Below are 19,343 nucleotides of genomic sequence, written 5' to 3'. Positions count from 1 at the left end.
GCCAAATAATGCTCCACTGCATTTCCCGGCGCTGCGCGCCCTCTTCCCTCCCTGCCAGATAGTGCGCCCCGCCCCGGCCCGCCCCCGGGAAGGTTCTGGGCGTGCGCGGTGCATTGTGGGGGGCCGGGAGCAGCAGCCGCCGCGATGATGGTGAGTGACCGCGGCCCCGCCGCTTCATCCGCCGCCATCCGCCGCTGTGCCCGCGTCCCGCCGCCCGGCACGGGCCGCGGGGCCCCGCCGAACCGCGGGGACCGGGCGCGGCGGAGTCGCGGCGGGCCGGGCCGCGCGGATGGAGCCGCCCCGTTGCGCAGGCCCGGCGGTACCCGCGCTGTGGCGGGCGCGCCCCGCCGGAGGCAGGCTGCGCTGGCCGGGAGGGACGGGAGCGGGCAGCCCGGAGCTCCATCCCGCGGCCTCCGCCCCGGCCCGGCCCCCGCAGCCCCACGGCCTCGGCCCCGGGGCCCCTCCGGTCGCGGCGCTCCCCGGCTCCGAGCCCCGCGGAGATGCGGGAGGTGGATGTGCCTCCACCCTGGTTTCCTCGGGGATAAACGGCTCCTTTTGCCTTGAGATTCCGGCTCTGTGGGTGTGGAGGAAAACCGCTCGTGTTCTTCCACAAAATGCTTCCAGGGATCACAGGATAGGCAGGGCTGGAGATCACTCAGTTCCACCCCCTGCCCAGGCAGGGCCACCTGGAGCAGGGGTCCTGGAACGTGGCCGGTGGGTTTGGGATGTCCCCAGGCAGGGACACTCCAGGCCCTCCCTGTGCAGCTGTCCAGGGCTCTGTCAGCCTTCATGGAAAGAAGTTCTTCCTCATGTTGAGGTGGAGTTTCCTGTGTTTTAATTTATGTGCTGTTGCTGGGCACCACCAAAAAGAGTCTGGCACCAACCTCTTGACACCTCTTGTATGACCTGATGGGATCCCCTCTCAGCCTTCCCTTCTCCAGCCTAACTAGGCCCAGTCCCCAGCATCTCCTCATATGAGAGATGCTCCAGACCCCAAGGATGTTCTTTGAACCCTCTCCAGCAGCTCCTTTTCTGTACTTGTGACCCCTCAGTGCAACAAGCACGGCCTGATTCTGCTCTGTGCCTGCTGGCAGCTGTTCTAACCAGTGCACCCCAAATTTTGGCTGTGGTGGGGCTTTGCCTGAGCTCTGCCTGTGAGATGGTTGCAGCACTTGTGGAATGGTTTGGGTGGGAAGGGACCTTAGAACCCACCCAGTGCCACCCCTGCCATGGCAGGGACACCTCCCAGGTTTCCCCGAGCCCTATCTAGCCTGGCCTCAGATGCTTCCAGGGATGGGACAGCCACAGCAGATCTGGTGCTACCTCCACCCAGATTGGTTTGGCTGCTCACTGTCTGTAATTCCTGCATGTTGTGTCCCTCCAGGCCAGCATCAGAATCAGAACCTCAGTGGGCAGTGCTGCCCCAAAGAGCCCCCGTTATTTTTGGGACAGTTGCTGTGTGGTCCCTGAGCCTGTGGTGGGAGCAGCCAGGCCGTGTGGGGCACAGGAATCACTGTGGGTCTGTGCTTTGGGCCCTGTGCTCACCCGGCCGGGCTGTGTGGGGCAGAGGAATCACTGTGGGTCTGTGCTTTGGGCCCTGTGCTCACCCGGCCGGGCTGTGTGGGGCACAGGAATCACTGTGGGTCTGTGCTTTGGGCCCTGTGCTCACCCAGCCGGGCCGTGTGGGGCAGAGGAATCACTGTGGGTCTGTGCTTTGGGCCCTGTGCTTGCCCAGCCGTGTCCTTTGGGCCGTGAGGAGCTCGCTGCGGGTCCGTGGGTGGGGATGACGGGTCCGTGGGTGGGGATGACGGCCCTGCTGTGCTTCCCTGCAGCCCACTCCGGTTATCCTGCTCAAGGAGGGCACGGACACGTCGCAGGGCGTCCCGCAGCTGGTCAGCAACATCAACGCGTGCCAGGTGATCGCCGAGGCCGTGCGCACCACGCTGGGCCCGCGCGGCATGGACAAGCTCATCGTGGACGACCAGGGTAATCCAGGAGGGGCCAGGAAATACAGTCCAGACAGCTCCTGAGCTTCAGTACATTCCTTAGCTCGCGGGAATATTGTTCCTCATCCTTTCTCACCATGACTTAGCTGTCGTGTTTTTCGTGTGCTGCCCTGACAAAGTGGGTAGTAAAAATTGGAAACAAAGGTTGGAACAGCAAGGACAAAGTAGATACATCTTGTTTTCTAGCAGTATACGGTTCCTTACATAAAAATATAAAATAATAATAAACCCTGTGGATTAATTTCACACGGTGACTCGGATATCTTCTTGGACTTGAGACATATTTTTCAAAGATAAAAATGTAAAAATAAATATAACAATAAATGGTTATTAACAAAATAACATTATATGAATATTACATATTAATATGATATCAGAATATAATAATATAAATATAAGTACAGATATGAATATAATAACCCAGGATCTGCATGTGTGCGTTTCAGCAGGCTCAGCCTGTGCTGGGCGTGGCTCTCCCAGCAGAGGTTCGGTTCTGTCTCGGTGTCAGCTGAACCTTGGTGTCCCCTGTAGAATAAGGGACAGTTGCCAGTCCAGCCTCAGGATTCCCTCTTTGCTCCCCTGGGCACCTGGGCACATGCAGACTCGGTGGGGTTGGGTGTATCCACGGTAAATCTGTGCCAGACACGAGAAACAGAGAGTGGAACCTGTCTTCAGGTATTTTTGGCCATCTCTGGTTTTAAATGAGGCTCCTGATACCTGTGGAGGTACTCAGCAGTTGTGGCTGAGTGGGAGGTCAGTGGATGTTCCTGGGCTCATTTTTAATCTTTTCTCTTGAGTGTGATTTAGAGCTTTGCCCTCACTTGTATGAAGTCACCAAACTAATTATTTATTATCTTTGTTACTGAAGGGTGGAGTGAAAAGGCCTAGTGTTGTCTTTTAAACAGTTTTTACAAATAAGAATTGTTATAAATCCCTGTTCAAAAGGATGATAGGTTTTAAGTTTATCTAATAACTAGTATGATTTCTAGGCTCTTTCTTCTCCAGAGTCTCAGACTAGAATATGGTTTTATGTGTCCAGGGAGGGTGTTGAGAAGAGGAAAATGAATTCCAAACGTTTGTTGGTGTGGAAAGTTTTTCTGCTCTCAGATGGACTTCACTGAAGCTGCTCCACAAATGAATGGGCTGAGAGGACTCAGTTCTGGTGGAGCAGAGGAACCTGCTGGGATCTCCTGGGAGCCCCCAGAGACTGGGCTTTACCCTGGTAGTGTAAAGCTGCCTTTAACTCTCTGTTCTTCATCAACCCCAGGCAAAGCCACCATCTCCAACGACGGGGCCACCATCCTGAAGCTGCTGGACGTGGTCCACCCTGCCGCCAAGACCCTGGTGGACATCGCCAAATCCCAGGATGCAGAGGTGGGAGGGGAGCCTGGGGGTGACACGGAGCAGCCTGGGTGGCACTGCTGCCCAATTAACTGCTGGGAATTGCTCATGGGCTGCTGGGATTTGCTCTGCCTTCTCTGGAGCCGGGCTGGGAGAGCTGGGAATGTTCCCCTGGAGAAGGGAAGGCTCCAGGGAGAGCTGCCAGCCCCTGGCAGGGCCTGCAGGGGCTCCAGGAGAGCTGCAGAGGGGCTGGGGACAAGGGATGGAGGGACAGGACACAGGGAATGGCTCCCACTGGGAAAGGGGAGATTGGGCTGGGATCTTGTGCAGGAATTGCTGCCTGGGAGGGTGGGGAGGGGCTGGGCTGGAATTCCCAGCTTTGCTGTGGCTGCCCCTGGATCCCTGGCAGTGCCCAAGGCCAGGTTGGACACTGGGGCTGGGAGCACTCTGGGATGGGGAAAGGTGTCCCTGCCCATGGCAGAGGGTGGCACTGGATGGGCTGAGGTCCCTTCCCACACAGACCGCTCTGAACCACTGAGGAATTCAGCCACAAACGTGTGAGCAGAGAAAATCCTGGGCTCTGGTTTCCCTGAAGCTCTGGAGTGGTTTTGCAGTTGCCCTCAGGTGGTCTCTGCGGCGTGGGGGTGGCACAGCATGGGGTGACACAGCATGGGGGTGACACAGAGTCCCCTGTCCCTGCAGGTGGGTGATGGCACCACATCTGTGACCCTGCTGGCAGCTGAGTTCCTGAAGCAGGTGAAGCCCTACGTGGAGGAGGGGCTGCATCCCCAGATCATCATCCGCGCCTTCCGCACGGCCACGCAGCTGGTGAGGCTGGGGACAGCTCTGGGACAGCCACGCTGCCACGGGGGCACTGCCAGGGAAAAGCCCCCCGGGAATGGGCGTGGGGAGTGCCAGCAGCCATCTCCTGCTGCCACTGCCTGCTGCTTCCAGTCCGTGTCTCTGTGCTGTCGCTTCCTTTGGGTTTTTTTCCAAGGAAGAAGGAATAAATGGAAAAGTCACTTTCTATTCTCCTGTTCTCTGCTACCCCTTAGTAAACCGTGTGTCTCCTGCAGCCTGTTGGTCCCATTGAGCTGATTTTTGGGGGTTCACTCCTCAATAGCCCTTTGGTTCCCAGGATCTCTGCTGAAACAGAAACAGCAGAGCAGCTCTGAGCCTCCTCCCACTCCTCATTATTGCGTATTCCTTGGAATTACTGCACTGGCAGGGGTGGAATAACTTAAACACTTGAAACTTCAGTGACGTTGAAGCAGAGAACAAAAGCTAAAATACAAAGAGAGAGGTTGGAGATCTCACCAGCTCGGGAGCATAAATCATTAATCCAGCTGTTGCCTCTTTGCCAGGCTGTGAACAAGATCAAAGACATCGCAGTCTCCGTGAAGAAGGAGGACAAGGAGTAAGTTTTCCCTTGGAGGTGACCTGGTTGTGTTCTGGGCTCCAGCTAACTGCTCTGAGGGTGCTCCTGAGTTTTGGCTCTGGCTGAGGTCTCCAGGTGGGACCTGGAGCTGCAGCCCCATGCTGGGGTTATTCCCAATTTCCCTGGAGTTCCTGAGTTCCTGCTGCTCCAGGCAGTGCCGTGCTCTCCCTTGGCTGCAGGGGGTGATGTAGGGCAGTGTCTCCCAGTGCTCGTGGGGAAGCTGGGCACCAAAATAAGTGCCCTGATTTCTTTTTTGCAACAATGGAGTCTTGGAGCTCCTGATGCAATCACTGGCAGTGTGAAATCTCAGCACTTCCCTGAGGATCAGATCCCTTTTTGCTGTCACACACCAAGGTAGATAGCTCATAGCAGTGATCCCTTCAGCTGAGGTGAGAATAGCAGAGTTCCTTTTCTCCCTGGATTTTAAGCTCTTGTCTGCTTCACCTTGCTGATACTTGCGGTTGATTTGAAGTATGTCAAGTGCCTAAGCATCTTGAATAAACCAAAATGGATTCTGCAAACCAAGTGCTAAAAAAATGCTGGAGAAAAACCCAAACGTGGTCCTGTGATGGGAAATGGAGTGGTTCCCATGGGGGATCCTGGCAGCTCCCTCACATCTCCCTGGTGTCTCTGTGTCACCCACTCTGCTGCACAGACATTGCCTGAGTCAGTCCTTCAGGAAATGTGCTGCCTTTAGAGGGTTTCAGAAACATCTTCGTGCCTTGGGATGAAGGGAAGCACCTGCTCCTTTCTGATTTTAGGTGCAGAAAAGCCGATCAGCCTTGTCAGTGCTGGGCTGCTGCTCGAGCTCTAAAAAGGAGAGTGGGATTTGTCAGTCTGGGATTTGTGCCTTGTGCTCCCCAGTGACAGGAGGGAGCTGATCTTTGCCTCTGCCAGAGAGGATTTTGGGCCTCTCATGACAAGACAGACCCTGAGGGGCTGGAGCATGTCCAGTGAAGGGAAGGGAGCTGGGAAGGGGCTGGAGAATTCCTGAGGGAGCTGGGAAGGGGCTGGAGAATTCCTGAGGGAGCTGGGAAGGGGCTGGAGAATTCCTGAGGGAGCTGGGAAGGGGCTGGAGAATTCCTGAGGGAGCTGGGAAGGGGCTGGAGAATTCCTGAGGGAGCTGGGAAGGGGCTGGAGAATTCCTGAGGGAGCTGCTCCCAGGGACAGGGACAGGAGGAGAGGGAATGGTCTCAGGCTGGGCCCAGGGTGGATATTGGGAAATTCCTGCACTGCCCAGGGCAGGGCTGGAGTCCCCATCCCTGGAGGGATTTCAGAACCCTGTGGATGTGGCTCTGGGGGACATGGGGCAGCAGTGGCCTTGGCACTGCTGGACTTGGTGATCTTAAAGGTGTTTTCCAGCCTAAACCAGTGGTTAACAAAGCCACATATGGTGTTTGGAGCTTGTGAATAGATCCGGCAGGTGACCAAACCTTTGTCTTTCCTCTCCTGCAGTGAGCAGAGGAGTCTGCTGGAAAAGTGTGCAGCCACAGCCCTGAGCTCCAAGCTCATCTCCCAGAGCAAGGAGTTCTTCTCTAAAATGGTCGTAGATGCTGTGATGATGTTGGATGACTTGTTGCAGCTCAAGATGATTGGAATAAAGAAGGTGCAAGGAGGAGCTTTGGAAGTAAGTGCTGAGCTTTCCTGAAGGGATGGGAGACAGGGATCCCTGCTCTGGTGGTGGCTTGGCTCTAGCAAAGTGCAGCCTGGCTTGACAGTGCCTGTGGGGAATTCCCAGAGTGGAACAAAGCTGTTGGTGTGAGGAGGAAGCTTGGCAGGTAGGGCTGGGTTTCTTTTCCATAGGCAGTTTCTGGGTTTTGAGCTAAATAGACGCTCCACCTCACTGCAGCAAAAGATGTCACTGATGAAATTCCATTTATCTCTCTGGAATTTTTTTTTTTTTGCGGGATGTCTTTGTTACTTCTGGATCCAAAAGTCCTGGTTGTGTGTAGGATTCCTGGGCTGGGAAAGATGCAAGGAAATCCTCCAGAAGCTGATTTAGTGGTGGGAAGGGCAGGTGGGATGTGTGGTTTATGCCACAGTGCTGGAAAACCTGTTGTGTCTGGGACCTGGATCTGTGGCAGGGGATTGTTCCAGGCTGTGGGACTGCCCCTGTGGAGAGGGAGATTCAGATCCTGATTCCTTCACCCCGGAAATCAAGGAGCTCACGCCAGGAATGGTGTTGGACAGGGCTGGTTTGCTGCAGAAGGTCCAGGAGGTGGTGATGGAACTTGGAAGAACAAACCAGAGCAAAACCCAGCCCCCAGTAGGGCTGTGAATGAGAAATACTCAAAAATTCAAAGGGAAGGAATGGGAAAGAGATCAGGGAGAGAACTGATTGCTCCTCTCCTTGATCTTCAGGTTGTGTGAGGAGTTTGTGGCTGTGGTGTTTTGAGGGGTAGAGAGGAACTGCTTTTGTGAGCTGAAAGAAATCCTTGCTGCTTATTTCCTCTAGAAGTGGGTTAATCAGAGGAGACAGTGCTGGGAAGGAAGGCTTTGTAAATGAGGCTTCTGGAAGCAGGGAGTGTCCTGTGGGAGCTGTTGTTAACCCTGTGCAGAAAACCTTGGGGGCTGAGCGTGAGCAAATCCCTGTGTTCCAGGACTCACAGCTGGTGGCTGGAGTTGCCTTTAAGAAAACCTTTTCCTACGCTGGGTTTGAGATGCAGCCCAAGAAGTACCAGTCCCCCAAAATCGCCCTGCTCAACGTGGAGCTGGAGCTCAAAGCTGAGAAGGACAACGCCGAGGTCAGGGTCAACACGGTGGAGGTAAGAGCCACAGGGGAGCCTGGCCTGCTTCCTGAGCCCTGGGACACCTGGGGCTGCTCATCCCCGGGAAAGGATGAGATGGGAGGGCTGGAGCCAGCCTGGGAGAGCTGGGAATGTTCCCCTGGAGAAGGGAAGGCTCCAGGGAGAGCTGCCAGCCCTTGGCAGGGCCTGCAGGGGCTCCAGGAGAGCTGCAGAGGGACTGGGGACAAGGGATGGAGAGACAGGACACAGGGAATGGCTCCCACTGGGAAAGGGGAGATTGGGCTGGGATCTTGTGCAGGAATTGCTGCCTGGGAGGGTGGGGAGGGGCTGGGCTGGAATTCCCAGCTTTGCTGTGGCTGCCACATCACTTGGAGTCTCCAGGTGAGGTTGGATGGGGCTTGGAACAACCTGGGGTAGTGGAAGGTGTCCCTGCCATGGCAGGGGTGGCACTGGATGACTTTTAAAAGGTCCTTTCCCCCCTCAAACCATCCCATGATCAATGAGTTTGCCTTCTGCCCATCCTTCACCTTTGGGAACACCTGGTGGGTCGTGGTGCCCTGTGGGAATGAGGGTACAGCAGCCTGGGAGTCCAGCAGGTTCAGGACAAGTCTGTGGGCTGCCGTCAGCCCTGTGGTGGTTGCCTCAGGCCTAACGGGTGGCCTTGCAGGGACAGCTTGTCCAGCAGTGCTGGCAGTGCTGCAGGAGGTGCCAGGCAGCCTTTGGGCAGTGCCACAGAGCAGGGGCTCTCCTGAGTGCCTGGGAGCAGCTCTGTGCCAGGGCACAGCCGTGCCTCTCTCCTGGCAGGATTACCAGGCCATCGTGGACGCAGAGTGGAACATCCTCTACGACAAGCTGGACAAGATCCACAAGTCAGGAGCCAAGGTGGTGCTGTCCAAGCTGCCCATCGGGGACGTGGCCACGCAGTACTTCGCAGACAGGGACATGTTCTGTGCCGGCCGCGTCCCGGAGGAGGATCTCAAGAGGACCATGATGGTGAGCGAGCTCCCTGAGCTCCCCTGAGCCTTGCACTCAGTGCTGACAGCCCAGGCTGGCTTCCCCAACAGCTGCTCCCTGATCTCACTGCTCCCTGCAGGGATTGGAAAGGACAGGGCTGTTCCTTGGTGGGATGAGCAGTCACACACTGACAGCGTGGTGTTACATCTAAAGATCTGATCAGTGCATCAGGAGAGGTTTATTGTCCTGAGTTCTTCCCTGTTCCATCAGGAGTAGTTTTTTTTCCTGGGCTTTCTTTGTGTATCTCCTGGAGCCTGTGAGTCAGCACCTTGAAGCTGCATAATCTCATTTTGCTGTTGAGGGTTGGCCTGAGTCCACGAGAGGGGAGGGAAGGAGAAGGATTTTCCTGAACCTGCAGGATGTGTTTGCACCAGCTCAGCAGCTGGGCTGTCCCTGAGGAGTGGCGCTGGGAGGTTGGTGTGGGTTGTCAGCTCTGGTGATTCCATGTTTGCCTCGTTCCCTGCAGGCCTGTGGGGGATCCATCCAGACCAGTGTCAATGCCCTGACAGATGATGTGCTGGGCCGCTGTGAGCTCTTTGAGGAGACCCAGATTGGAGGAGAGAGGTAAAAGCACCAGCTGCAAACCTGTAGTGCTGGGCAAGCCCTGTCATAGCAGGTGGAAAAGTTGGGGTCAAAGCACTGGCAGGGTCAACACCTCTCAAGCTGTTGAGATGAAAACAAGGTTGTTACAAAATGTATATTTTTTAGCCCCTAGAAGCTGCTTTTTGAGGCTGAGGGAGGGGCAGGAGCAAGATTTCATTGAGATCCTACCTCTTGTAAAGGCTTTTAAAAACCTATGTTTGTTCTGCAGTGCCTTGTAAAAAGCACAGTGGTGCTGTTGCATTTGTAAGGGAAAACCACCACATTTTGCGGTTGATGGTGGCACCTCTGTGATGTTCCAGCTTGACACTTCCCTGTCAGTGCAGGTGGAGTTGGGGACAGTACTCTGGGTCCTTCCAGGTGCTGGAGGAGCCATCCTTTTTGGGGCTGGCTGCTGCCCTCTGTGAACTGGGAGCACCAGTTCAGTGAATCCCTGGCAGCAGGGAGAGAAGGGATTTTCCTGCCTCAGCTGGAAAGTCATTTCTGTGTTCCTGGCTCTGCTGCTCCTCGGCCCAGGATCTGTTAGGCTGTGAGGGGGGCACGGCGGCAGGGCTGGCTCTGTTCCCACCCTGCCCGAGCAGCAGCAGCCTCTGCATCCCCACGGCCTCCCCTGGCAGGTACAACTTCTTCACGGGCTGCCCCAAGGCCAAGACGTGCACCATCATCCTGCGCGGGGGCGCCGAGCAGTTCATGGAGGAGACGGAGCGCTCGCTGCACGACGCCATCATGATCGTCAGGAGAGCCATCAAGGTGAGCTTCTACCTGTGGCTTCTGCCTTCCTGCTGCCAGGGCTGGGTTAAATGCTCCAGAGATGGATTTTGTGTTTGACTCGGATGTTTGTTAATAATTGTCTGTGTTACAGTCTCACAAACCGTGAGCACTTGGAGCTGACAAAGTGAAAAATGGCTCCTAGCTCTTTCCAAGGGCTTTTAAGCACAAACTGTCCAATTAAGAAATGACACCTAAATTATTTTTACTTTTAACCCAATAACCAAACACCCTTGGCCCGCAATGCAGACTTTTCTATCCAATTACAAAAAACCACCCAGAGCTGTGAAGGAGAAGGTGAAAAAGCAGGACTGGCCTCTGCCCTAAAATCTCCATCTTGCTTTATGTATACATTACTGTGTTCTAAACCCTTAAACTCTGAGTTTCCCACCCTGTGCTATCACACACTTCTATCCAAACTTCACCCCCACAATCCCAGCGCTGTCACTCAATTTTGGGAGCCTTCTCCAAGCCCTCAGGTCAGTGCAGGGTTTGCCTGGGGGTCAGTGCCTGGCAGCACAGAAAGCCTGGAATTCTCAGTGCCCGGGGTTCCAACACCAGAGCTCCCCTGCACTGCCAGGGCACTGCACTGGCACAGCCAGAGCTGCTGGGAGCTCCTCACACTCCAGGCCTTGGCAGAGGGAGCACAGCTCGTGCATTCACTCCAGTGCAGTTCCTTGGCTGGCTCAGCGTGGCTTTGGCTGCGTTTCCAGCTGCTTTCCAGGCATGCCTGGGTTCTGTCTGCACTTCTGTACAGCTGTACCTCGTGCTTGCTCCATCCTCCACCCCAAAGGGAACAATCTCCTGGCCGTGCTGGGTGGATCTGCAGGAGGTGGAGCAGCAGAGTGATGGCACATGCATTTCCATGCTCATAAAGCCGCTTGACCCCTCTCTGGGTGCCCAGTCTGAGGGCATGGCAGTCCCCTGGCTCTGAGGGCAGGCTGGGGCCACCAAGAGAAGTCCAGGGCCTCTCTGGATGTGTGTTTGGTCCTGGGTGACGCTGCCAAGCTCTGGGTGTTTTTGGGTTACACAAAAATGTGTCACTGTAGGAATGGTTAAATGCAGCTCTGAGGTTGCATGTCCTGAGGGGCTGGGGAGAAGCATGTCAGGATTTTTGGAGCTGTTGCCTTTAGAAAAAAGGTCCTGCTCTCTCTCCTGAAGAAACAGCAGAACTGAGCTGCAGGGTGCTGCTGCCAATATCTTTGGAGGCTTTATGGAAGTGAGGGAAGTGTCCCTGGCCCGAGTGGGCTGTGTGGGCTGCCATCCCTCCCTGTGGGTGGGTGTAGTGTCCCCAAACCCCCCTGTATGCTGTGCACAGCTGGGCTGAGCTGCTGGAGCTGCTGTTGGAGGTTCTCGGCATGTCCCTGGCGCTGCCAGCGGTGCTGTCAGTCCGTGCAGGGCCAGCAGCAGCCCTGACACAGCCCTGGTGCCTGCAGAACGACTCGGTGGTGGCGGGCGGCGGCGCCATCGAGATGGAGCTCTCCAAGTACCTGCGGGACTATTCCCGCACCATCCCGGGCAAGCAGCAGCTGCTGATCGGCGCCTACGCCAAGGCCCTGGAGATCATCCCCCGGCAGCTCTGCGACAACGCCGGCTTCGACGCCACCAACATCCTCAACAAGCTGCGGGCCAAGCACGCACAGGTACGGCCCGGGGTCCCAGGGCACGGCCGGGGGTGATTCCTGTCTCCTGGAGTGTCCTCCTGGAGCCTCCCAGAGCCAGGGGTGATTCCTGTCTCCTGGAGTGTCCTCCTGGAGCCTCCCAGAGCCAGGGGGTGATTCCTGTCTCCTGGAGTGTCCTCCTGGAGCCTCCCAGAGCCAGGGGGTGATTCCTGTCTCCTGGAGAGTCCTCCTGGAGCCTCCCAGAGCCAGGGGTGATTCCTGTCTCCTGGAGTGTCCCCCTGGAGCCTCCCAGAGCCAGGGGTGATTTCCTCTCTCCTGGAGAGTCCTCCTAGAGGCTCTCAGAGCCAGGGGGTGATTCCTGTCTCCTGGAGTGTCCTCCTGGAGCCTCCCAGAGCCAGGGGTGATTCCTGTCTCCTGGAGTGTCCCCCTGGAGCCTCCCAGAGCCAGGGGTGATTCCTCTCTCCTGGAGAGTCCTCCTAGAGGCTCTCAGAGCCAGGGGGTGATTCCTGTCTCCTGGAGTATCCTCCTGGAGCTGTCAGAGCAAGGGTGTCCTGGTTTAGGACAAATTTGGGAGGAAACCTTTGGGGTCCCTCCAGAAAGCAAATTCAAGCAGCCCCTCCCCAACTGGTCCAGGAAAAATTTCCTTAGAGAATAGTGGCAGAAACTGTTTATTCAGCAAGCAAACTGCCCACAAGCACAAAAAGAATGAACAATATCAAACAACAACCTCTTCATTCTGACGAGAGAGGGCAAAATTGAGAGTCCTTGCTGTGGGTGCAGCTCAGCTCGCCCAGTCTCTCTTATCAGTCCCTCTGGCCTGGAAATGCCACCCTGGGCCACAGTGTGAGCTCCAGGTGTTTCTGGGTTTTCAGTCCAGAATGGGTTTAAACAGTTCCAATAATAAGAGAAAACAGTCCAGGGAACTTCTCTGCCTCAGCTAGCTAAAAACTACTCAAAGCAAAGGAGAGTTCTGTCTCACTGTCTGTCTGCAGACAGCACAGCCCAGGAGCAGAATGAGGAGTGAGTGCAGTCCTGCAAACAAACCCCTCACTGCTTCTGCCCCCCCTTTGCTCTCAGAACTAGGCTTAAAGGTGTAGAACTTCATATCCAGCAAAACCAGAACACAGCTGGGGGTACAAGCATCACAGAGTCCCCCAGGACACGGTGTCACTCAGCTGAGCCGTGCTGGCGCTGTGTCCCCTTGGATTAAACACCCTGCTTGTTCCACATCAGGTGTGGGCCTGGCACAGGCTGCTATAAATGGAATGGAGCTGTTTTCCCTTTGATCCCAGCTGTCAGGTGACTCCTGAGCTGGGAGTTCTGATTTGCTTCTTGAGCACACATCATTTGTCAGGAAGGAGCTGCTGTGTTAAACATGAAAGGAAGCAGAGTGCAGGAGTTGGCTGAGCCGAGCGTTTTACTCAGGAGCTGCAGGCTGAAAGTCCTGCCTGCTGATCTTATGGAGATCCCAACTCCATGCTTGGAGGTTTCCCCTTGGGTTCTGTCTCCCAGCCCGGTTCACCCTGCTGCTGGTGGTGGGGCTTGGGGGAGTGCCCTGAAATGAGGGTGTGAAACCCAGGGGGAGTCAGTCCTGTGAGGCTGCTGTGGCTTCATGGCAGGGGCTGCCCAGGGAGCTTTGGAGTGCCCATCCCTGGAGGTGGCACTCAGTGCCCTGGGCTGGGGACAAGGTGGGCATTGGGCACAGCCGGCACTGGATGGGCTGGGAGAGCTTTTCCAACCTCGGGGACTCGGTGGTGTTAAACTGGAAAGCGCCTCCCCTTTCTGAGGCATCGCTGGCACTGGTGGCTGAAAGCAGAGACTCCTCAGGTTGGGGTTTTCCTCAAACACTTCCCTCACAGCAGAGGAAGCTCCAGCCTCTCCCTTCACCTTTGCCTGGCCTTTCCTTCCAGGCTTTCCCCAAGTCCCACCCAGCCCTGTGACTGATCCCTGTCCCCTTTGTCCCCTCTGTGCTCACAGACAGGGTGGGATGGGGCACTCATCCCTGTCCCCAGGGCGGACTGTGGCACTGATCCCTGTCCCTGTGTCCCCAGGGCAGGATGTGGCACTGATCCCTGTCCCTGTGTGTCTGGTGCAGGCTCTGGCACTGATCCTTATCCCCAGGGCGGACTGTGGCACTGATCCCTGTCCCTGTGTCCCCAGGGCGGGATGTGGCATTGGTCCCTGTCCCCAGGGCAGGATGTGGCATTGGTCCCTGTCCCCAGGGCGGACTGTGGCACTGATCCCTGTCCCCCCTCTGTCCCCAGGGCGGGATGTGGTACGGCGTGGACGTGACCAACGAGGACATTGCGGACAATTTCTCGGCGTGCGTGTGGGAGCCGGCCGTGGTGCGCATCAACGCGCTGACGGCGGCCTCGGAGGCCGCGTGCCTGGTGGTGTCCGTGGACGAGACCATCCGCAACCCGCGCTCCACCGTGGACGCCGCCCCGGCCCGCGGCCGCGGCCGCGCCCGGCCCCACAACCACTGAGGGTCACTCGTTAACCCTGCCTGTCAGCGGCTGCTCCTCACACCCAAACCCTGCCTCGGCCCAAGCCCTGCCTCGGCAGCGGCTGCTCCACACAGCCCCAGGCCAGGTTCACTCGGGGGCAGCTCCCGCAGCCACAGCCCCTGAGCTGCCCCGCCCTGCCCAGCGCTCCCCGCCCAGCGCGGCTCCCTGAGCTGGCCTGGGCACTCCCTCCCCTGGGGGCATTCCCTCATTGCCTTCTGGAGGATATTCCCTTCCCTGGGGGCATTCCCTCATTCCCTTGGGGGAGGATATTCCCTTCCCTGGGGGCATTCCCTCATTCCCTTTGGGGAGGATATTCCCTCCCCTGGGGGCATTCCCTCATTCCCTTGGGGGAGGATATTCCCTCCCCTGGGGGCATTCCCTCATTCCCTTGGGGGAGGATATTCCCTCCCCTGGGGGCATTCCCTCCTCCAGACTGGAGCCAGTGCAGGGAGGGGCTTGGGGCCTATTTATACTGGTTTGGTTTTTGTCCTGCTGGGCACTTGGAACCCAGGCTCCAGCACAATAAACGAGTTTGTGTCGGGGGCAGCTCGGGCTTTCCTGTGTTCTCTGCATTGTGCTTGGTGAGACCTCTGGGCTGGAACAAGAATGAACCTTTCTGGTTTTTTGCCAGAAAGGCTGGATTTTGCCCCTTTTCAAAGCAGGTGCTGTGCTGGAGGGCAGGGCATGTTCTGGGCACATCCCAGGAGTGCTTCTAGGATGGAGCACCTCTGGGTGTGCTCGGAGCTCTTGGATATTGCTCAGTGGAGTTTTAATTGGCTTTTGCTCAGTGGGGCATTTTCATTTTCCATTTTGCTTATGGAAGGAGGTTCAGGGCAGCAGCCACAGGGCTCCAAGGGTGGATCCAGGCATTTGGGGGGACTCAGACAGGAAAATGCTGCTGGGAGAACTTCGGGAGACTTGGGTCTGGTGGGTTACAAGTGTTAAGGGAGGACAGTGAAAGAAATGCAGAACTGTGGGATGGTTTGGGTTAGAAGGGACCATAAGGATCATCCAGGGACACCTCCCACTGCCCCAGGCTGCTCCAAATCCCAGTGTCCAGCCTGGCCTTGGACTCCTCAGGGACCCAGGGGCAGCCACGGCTCCTCTGGCACTCTGTGCCAGGGCCTGCCCACCCTCAGGGCTCCCCCCATGCTGCCCCTGGGTCCCACTTGGTCCCTGTGTCCCGCTCTGTTCCAGTGCCCCGTGATGCCAGACCAGTGGAGGGGTCAGGGGGACACTTCAGTAGGCCCCAAGGAGCAACTGGTCTCACTGGTGTGGGTGCAGTGTGAGCCCCGGGAGAGTGAAAAGCCAGCTCGATCTCCAGAGTCTTTATTCAACACTGAATCATAAAATAGCTCTTTACACACTTCGCTGGGGGTTGTTTCTCTGTAATTCTTTAAATACACATTGTTTACACTTGCCAAAGTTTCAAAGCAACAACATCAAAGTGCGTCTACAGGTGAGAGTTCCAACCAAAGTGCTAAAAACACGGACTCCTGGCCGGGCTGGGCCTGCTCCCACCAAAGCCCCGCATCCTCCCAGGACATCTCCGGCAGATCTCGCACCAAGGGCCCGGCTTAGCATCAAGGGACCAGGGGGTGGGGGAAAAAGGGATGTTTGGTTCTCCAGACACTGGCACATCGCTGCGGAAAGACTAAAATAGACCTAAATTTATAGAGAGTTAAAAAAATAACTTGGGAGGCCACAGGAGCCTCTGGGGAGGGGAGGGGGGGTCGCTGTACAGGGCCCCTCAGGCTCCGCTGCCGGAGCCACCGCTGCCCTCCAGGGCTGTAGGGAACGATTCCAATTCCTGGATTTATATATCTCTGTTCTCTGCACTGATTATCTCCTCTGATTATCTCGAAGCAACTGTGCATCACCCTGGCTTCCCAAAAACTGCCCCTCACCATTGCACCCACTTGTCCCCGGCCCCAACCTGCCTCGCTCCCCTCCACGGGGCTCAATCCCGAGGCTGCATTAGAAAATCCCTTTATTTTCCTTGCTTTGGGGCAGTTTTCCCTCCTTGCTGCTGCAGCAGCTTTTCCTCAGTGCTCTCCCACCCTCCCCAGGGATTATTTTGCCTCCCGCTGATGGGGAAGGTCCATCACCCCCTCTCAACACCCTGCAATGCTTCAGTCACAAACCATCTCTGCTTCCCAAAATCTCCCTGCTCCCTGGGATTTTTTTCCCTTTTAAAGCACTTTCTCATTTGGCACCAGTTCCCAAATGCTTTTGCTCCACTCCAACCTGCTGTTTCTCACCCCAAAATGAGGCTGAAGCCACGCTCCAGCTCCTGGGCTGGGGCCTCCCCTAAAAGCAAACATTTGTTAACCACTTTAGGAGCCACTGCAAGACTTCTCTTGGTCTTTTGTTCTGTTTTCCCTAAATCCAGGCTCTTCTGGAGGATCCAGACAAGCCCCTCCATGGCTGTGCCCGTGGTGGCAGCAGGGACCAGGACACAAGAGGGACAAAGAGGTTTAAAAACCTTGGGCAGAGCCATCCTGGGGGCTCCTGTTTCCCTCAGTCTCCGAGGCCCTGGAGCCGGAGGGATAAGGCAGGAGGAGGCAGCTGATCCCAGAGCATTCCTGGCTCCTGGGGCTTGGGGTGATGAGTGAAATCCAACACGAGGGAGACACAAAAACGGGGCTTTGGGAGAGCTTTGGCCCCCGAGCTGGCTTTGGTGATGTTGTTCCTCTTGAAATCCCTGACCAGCACCCAAACTCAGGTGAAGGGGAAAGCTGGGAATGTCGGCCACGGGGAAACTTTGGGAAAACTCGTTAGAAAAGGAATAATTCTCCCCAAAACCGGTCCTGCAGGAGCCAGGCTCGGAACCACCGTCCATCCAGCCCCTGCCAGCTCTGGCCACCACTGTGACCCCAATCCGTGGGTTTTACCGGGGATTGTCATCGCAGAGCCCCTCTGGCACCTCTCAGAAGGGGCTGAGCTGAACGGGCTGTGGGATTCAAAGGCTTTCCCAGGAAATTCCATATTTCTCTGTTTCCATCACTTCCAGAGGAAATGGGGACCGAGGCGGTGAATCCACGGCCGGGCTGCTTGGCCGGAGCCTCACACTCTGCAGAGAAAGCAGCAGGGGCAGATCCACCTGACATTTCAGAGCTGTTAATGAGCTCGTTAACAAGCTGGGCAATTAGGAGCCACCAGGAGGGCCCTCATTCCCACCTCTCCTGTCACTGCGCCAGCCGCCTTCATCCCCAGCTGAGGAGGAGGAGGATGAGGAAGGATCCATTCAAGCCCAGGCAGAACAGGGAGCAACCCCCACTTTCCATCTTCTAATCCTTGAATGTGCTCAAAGCCTTGTGCCATCAGCAGATCTCTGTAAAAAGGTGGCTTTGTCGAGCTGGATTTTTGGGAAGGCCCCAGGGAGAGCTGATGGTTTGATCTGGTCTTGGGGAGGCACCAAAGCACCGAATCCAGGTGAGGGTCCTGCCGTGGCCTCCAAAGCCTGGTGGGGATGTCACAGAGTCACCCACACTCCAGTGCCACCACACACAGCCACTGCCCCCACTGGCACAGAAGGCTTCTCTGAGTCCTCCCCACCTCCCCTCCTTCCAGCACCCTCCCTACGGCCCCGAGGAGCCGGGAGAGGCTCCAGGCACCGGCAGACCCGGAGCAGGCACCTCCAGGCTGGGGCCACGACTCTGGGCCACGAGAGTCTGTAAGCATAGAGTGTATAAACATGCCGAGTATATAATTTTCCTTTAAAATCTTTTTTTTCCTTCTTCTCTTTATAGAAATAAATACGTACTTTGTTTTTGTTTTTTGTTTCCAAGGGAATTTCGCAAGTCCCTGCACCGTGGTGGTGACATCTCCACCGGGCCATGCTCCTGGACGGGGCCGGGTGGTCCCCGGGGGCTGGAGCTTTGCTGGGTGGTTTTTTGCTGGTCGGGGCATCCCTTGCTCCTCTCGCCCCTGATGAGGAGTGTCCCAGCTCCCCGGGGTGGAGGTAAACCCACGGTGGGCATGGCAGGGAGCTGGTCCCGGTGCCAGGGAGCTCCTCCGTGGGCACGTGCTGGGGTGCAGGAGTTCCTCGCAGGCGGTTTTGGGCTCCCACGTTTTGTGCATTCAGGGCCAGCCCTCTCCTGGAAAGCTGCATGGGACGGGGAGCAGAGGTGCTTCCCATGGGGGCTGTGGCCACAAAACCCTGGCCCTGTTCCAGAGCAGACAGCGCAGGGGGGATGAAGGGCGGGTGAAGGGTCCTGAGGTGGGGTTGCAGATGCAGGAGCTGCCTCCAGAGCCCCCCAGCCTCAGCGGTCTGGGGGTGATTTTCCTTCCTCTGGGGATCCCCAGGGGCTGTGTGGCAGCCCCAGCTGAGGTCAGCAGCTCCTGTGCCATAGGTGAGGGACGTGGTGCTGGATCTGCAGCCTGGTCCCTCCTGGGGGACACTCCAGGAGAGCCCATGGCTCCGGGAGGGCTGGGGAGGGGACAGCTCTGCAGGTGTCCCCTCACAGCCACGCCGGTCAGCAGGCACCAAAACCTCCAGCGCTGGTCCAGAGCAGAGGGAAAAGCCCCAAATCCCCTTTCCCAGTCGCTTCCTCTCTGCTCAGCCCGTCAGGTCCGAGGGCACGGGGCGGGGCCGTGGGTAAGGCCGGGGTGTCCCCACTGCTGGCAGTGCTCTGATGGGTGTCCCCAGCTCCAGGGGCACCTCCTGGTACCTTCTCCCCAGGGTGGAGGATGGAGATGCCTGACCCTGCTGGATGCCTTTCCAAAGCCTTCTCCTATGGAAAAAAGGATATTTTGGGGATGATGACGTCCTTGCAGGCAGAGGGCACTCAGAAGAAAAATCAGACTTAGAAAATGGTGTCTGTGGCTAAGGTCAGCCAGGGCTGTTGGTTGGTGCTTTTCCCAGGATCATTTCAGGATAATCTGGCCAGGGTTTCTCCTTCAGGCTGCTCAGGAAGGCAATGGGATGGCAAACGTGGGTGTCCCATGACAGTGTCTCTATCCATGTGGGACAACTGGCCCTGGATGGTGGGGACAGGAGCGTGACCTGTGTCTCCTGGTGGATGAGGATTTTGGAGACGGTTTATTGCCTTGGCAGGAGGGATTTGGTGGAGAGGAGGTGAGGCTGGAGACCTCTGGAAGAGCGCTCATCTCTCCTGGTGTCCTCTGGCTCCCAAAGCCCCCGAGGTGCAGCTCTGCTCCCGGGCTTGTGCTGTGCTGGCTGCTGGTTTCTGCGAGTGTTTCCCCAGGATTGGGTGCCCTCTGGCAAATCCGAGACGAAAAGGAGTAGAATCCCTGCGGGAATGCTGGGCCCTGGGGAGGAACAGCCCCTTCCCACC

General features: G+C 56.8%; 1 protein-coding gene across 1 annotated transcript; it reads left to right on the top strand.

The window, feature by feature from the left end:
- Nucleotides 1-5: 5 nt before the first annotated feature.
- CCT7 (chaperonin containing TCP1 subunit 7) lies at nucleotides 6-14,590 on the top strand. Its single transcript, XM_063401236.1, has 12 exons — nucleotides 6-150; nucleotides 1,833-1,986; nucleotides 3,274-3,380; nucleotides 4,050-4,175; nucleotides 4,712-4,764; nucleotides 6,241-6,412; nucleotides 7,386-7,550; nucleotides 8,337-8,525; nucleotides 9,013-9,110; nucleotides 9,764-9,896; nucleotides 11,351-11,557; nucleotides 13,801-14,590. The coding sequence occupies exons 1-12, from the start codon at nucleotides 145-147 to the stop codon at nucleotides 14,020-14,022; spliced, it is 1,632 nt and encodes a 543-aa protein (XP_063257306.1). The 5' UTR covers nucleotides 6-144; the 3' UTR covers nucleotides 14,023-14,590.
- The last annotated feature ends 4,753 nt before the right edge of the window (nucleotides 14,591-19,343 follow it).

This window comes from Prinia subflava, chromosome 7 (assembly GCF_021018805.1).
Source record: "Prinia subflava isolate CZ2003 ecotype Zambia chromosome 7, Cam_Psub_1.2, whole genome shotgun sequence".
NCBI classification, from domain to species: domain Eukaryota; kingdom Metazoa; phylum Chordata; class Aves; order Passeriformes; family Cisticolidae; genus Prinia; species Prinia subflava.
Note: the sequence above shows the minus strand (reverse complement) of the source record. Positions and strands in the feature narration are given on the sequence as shown.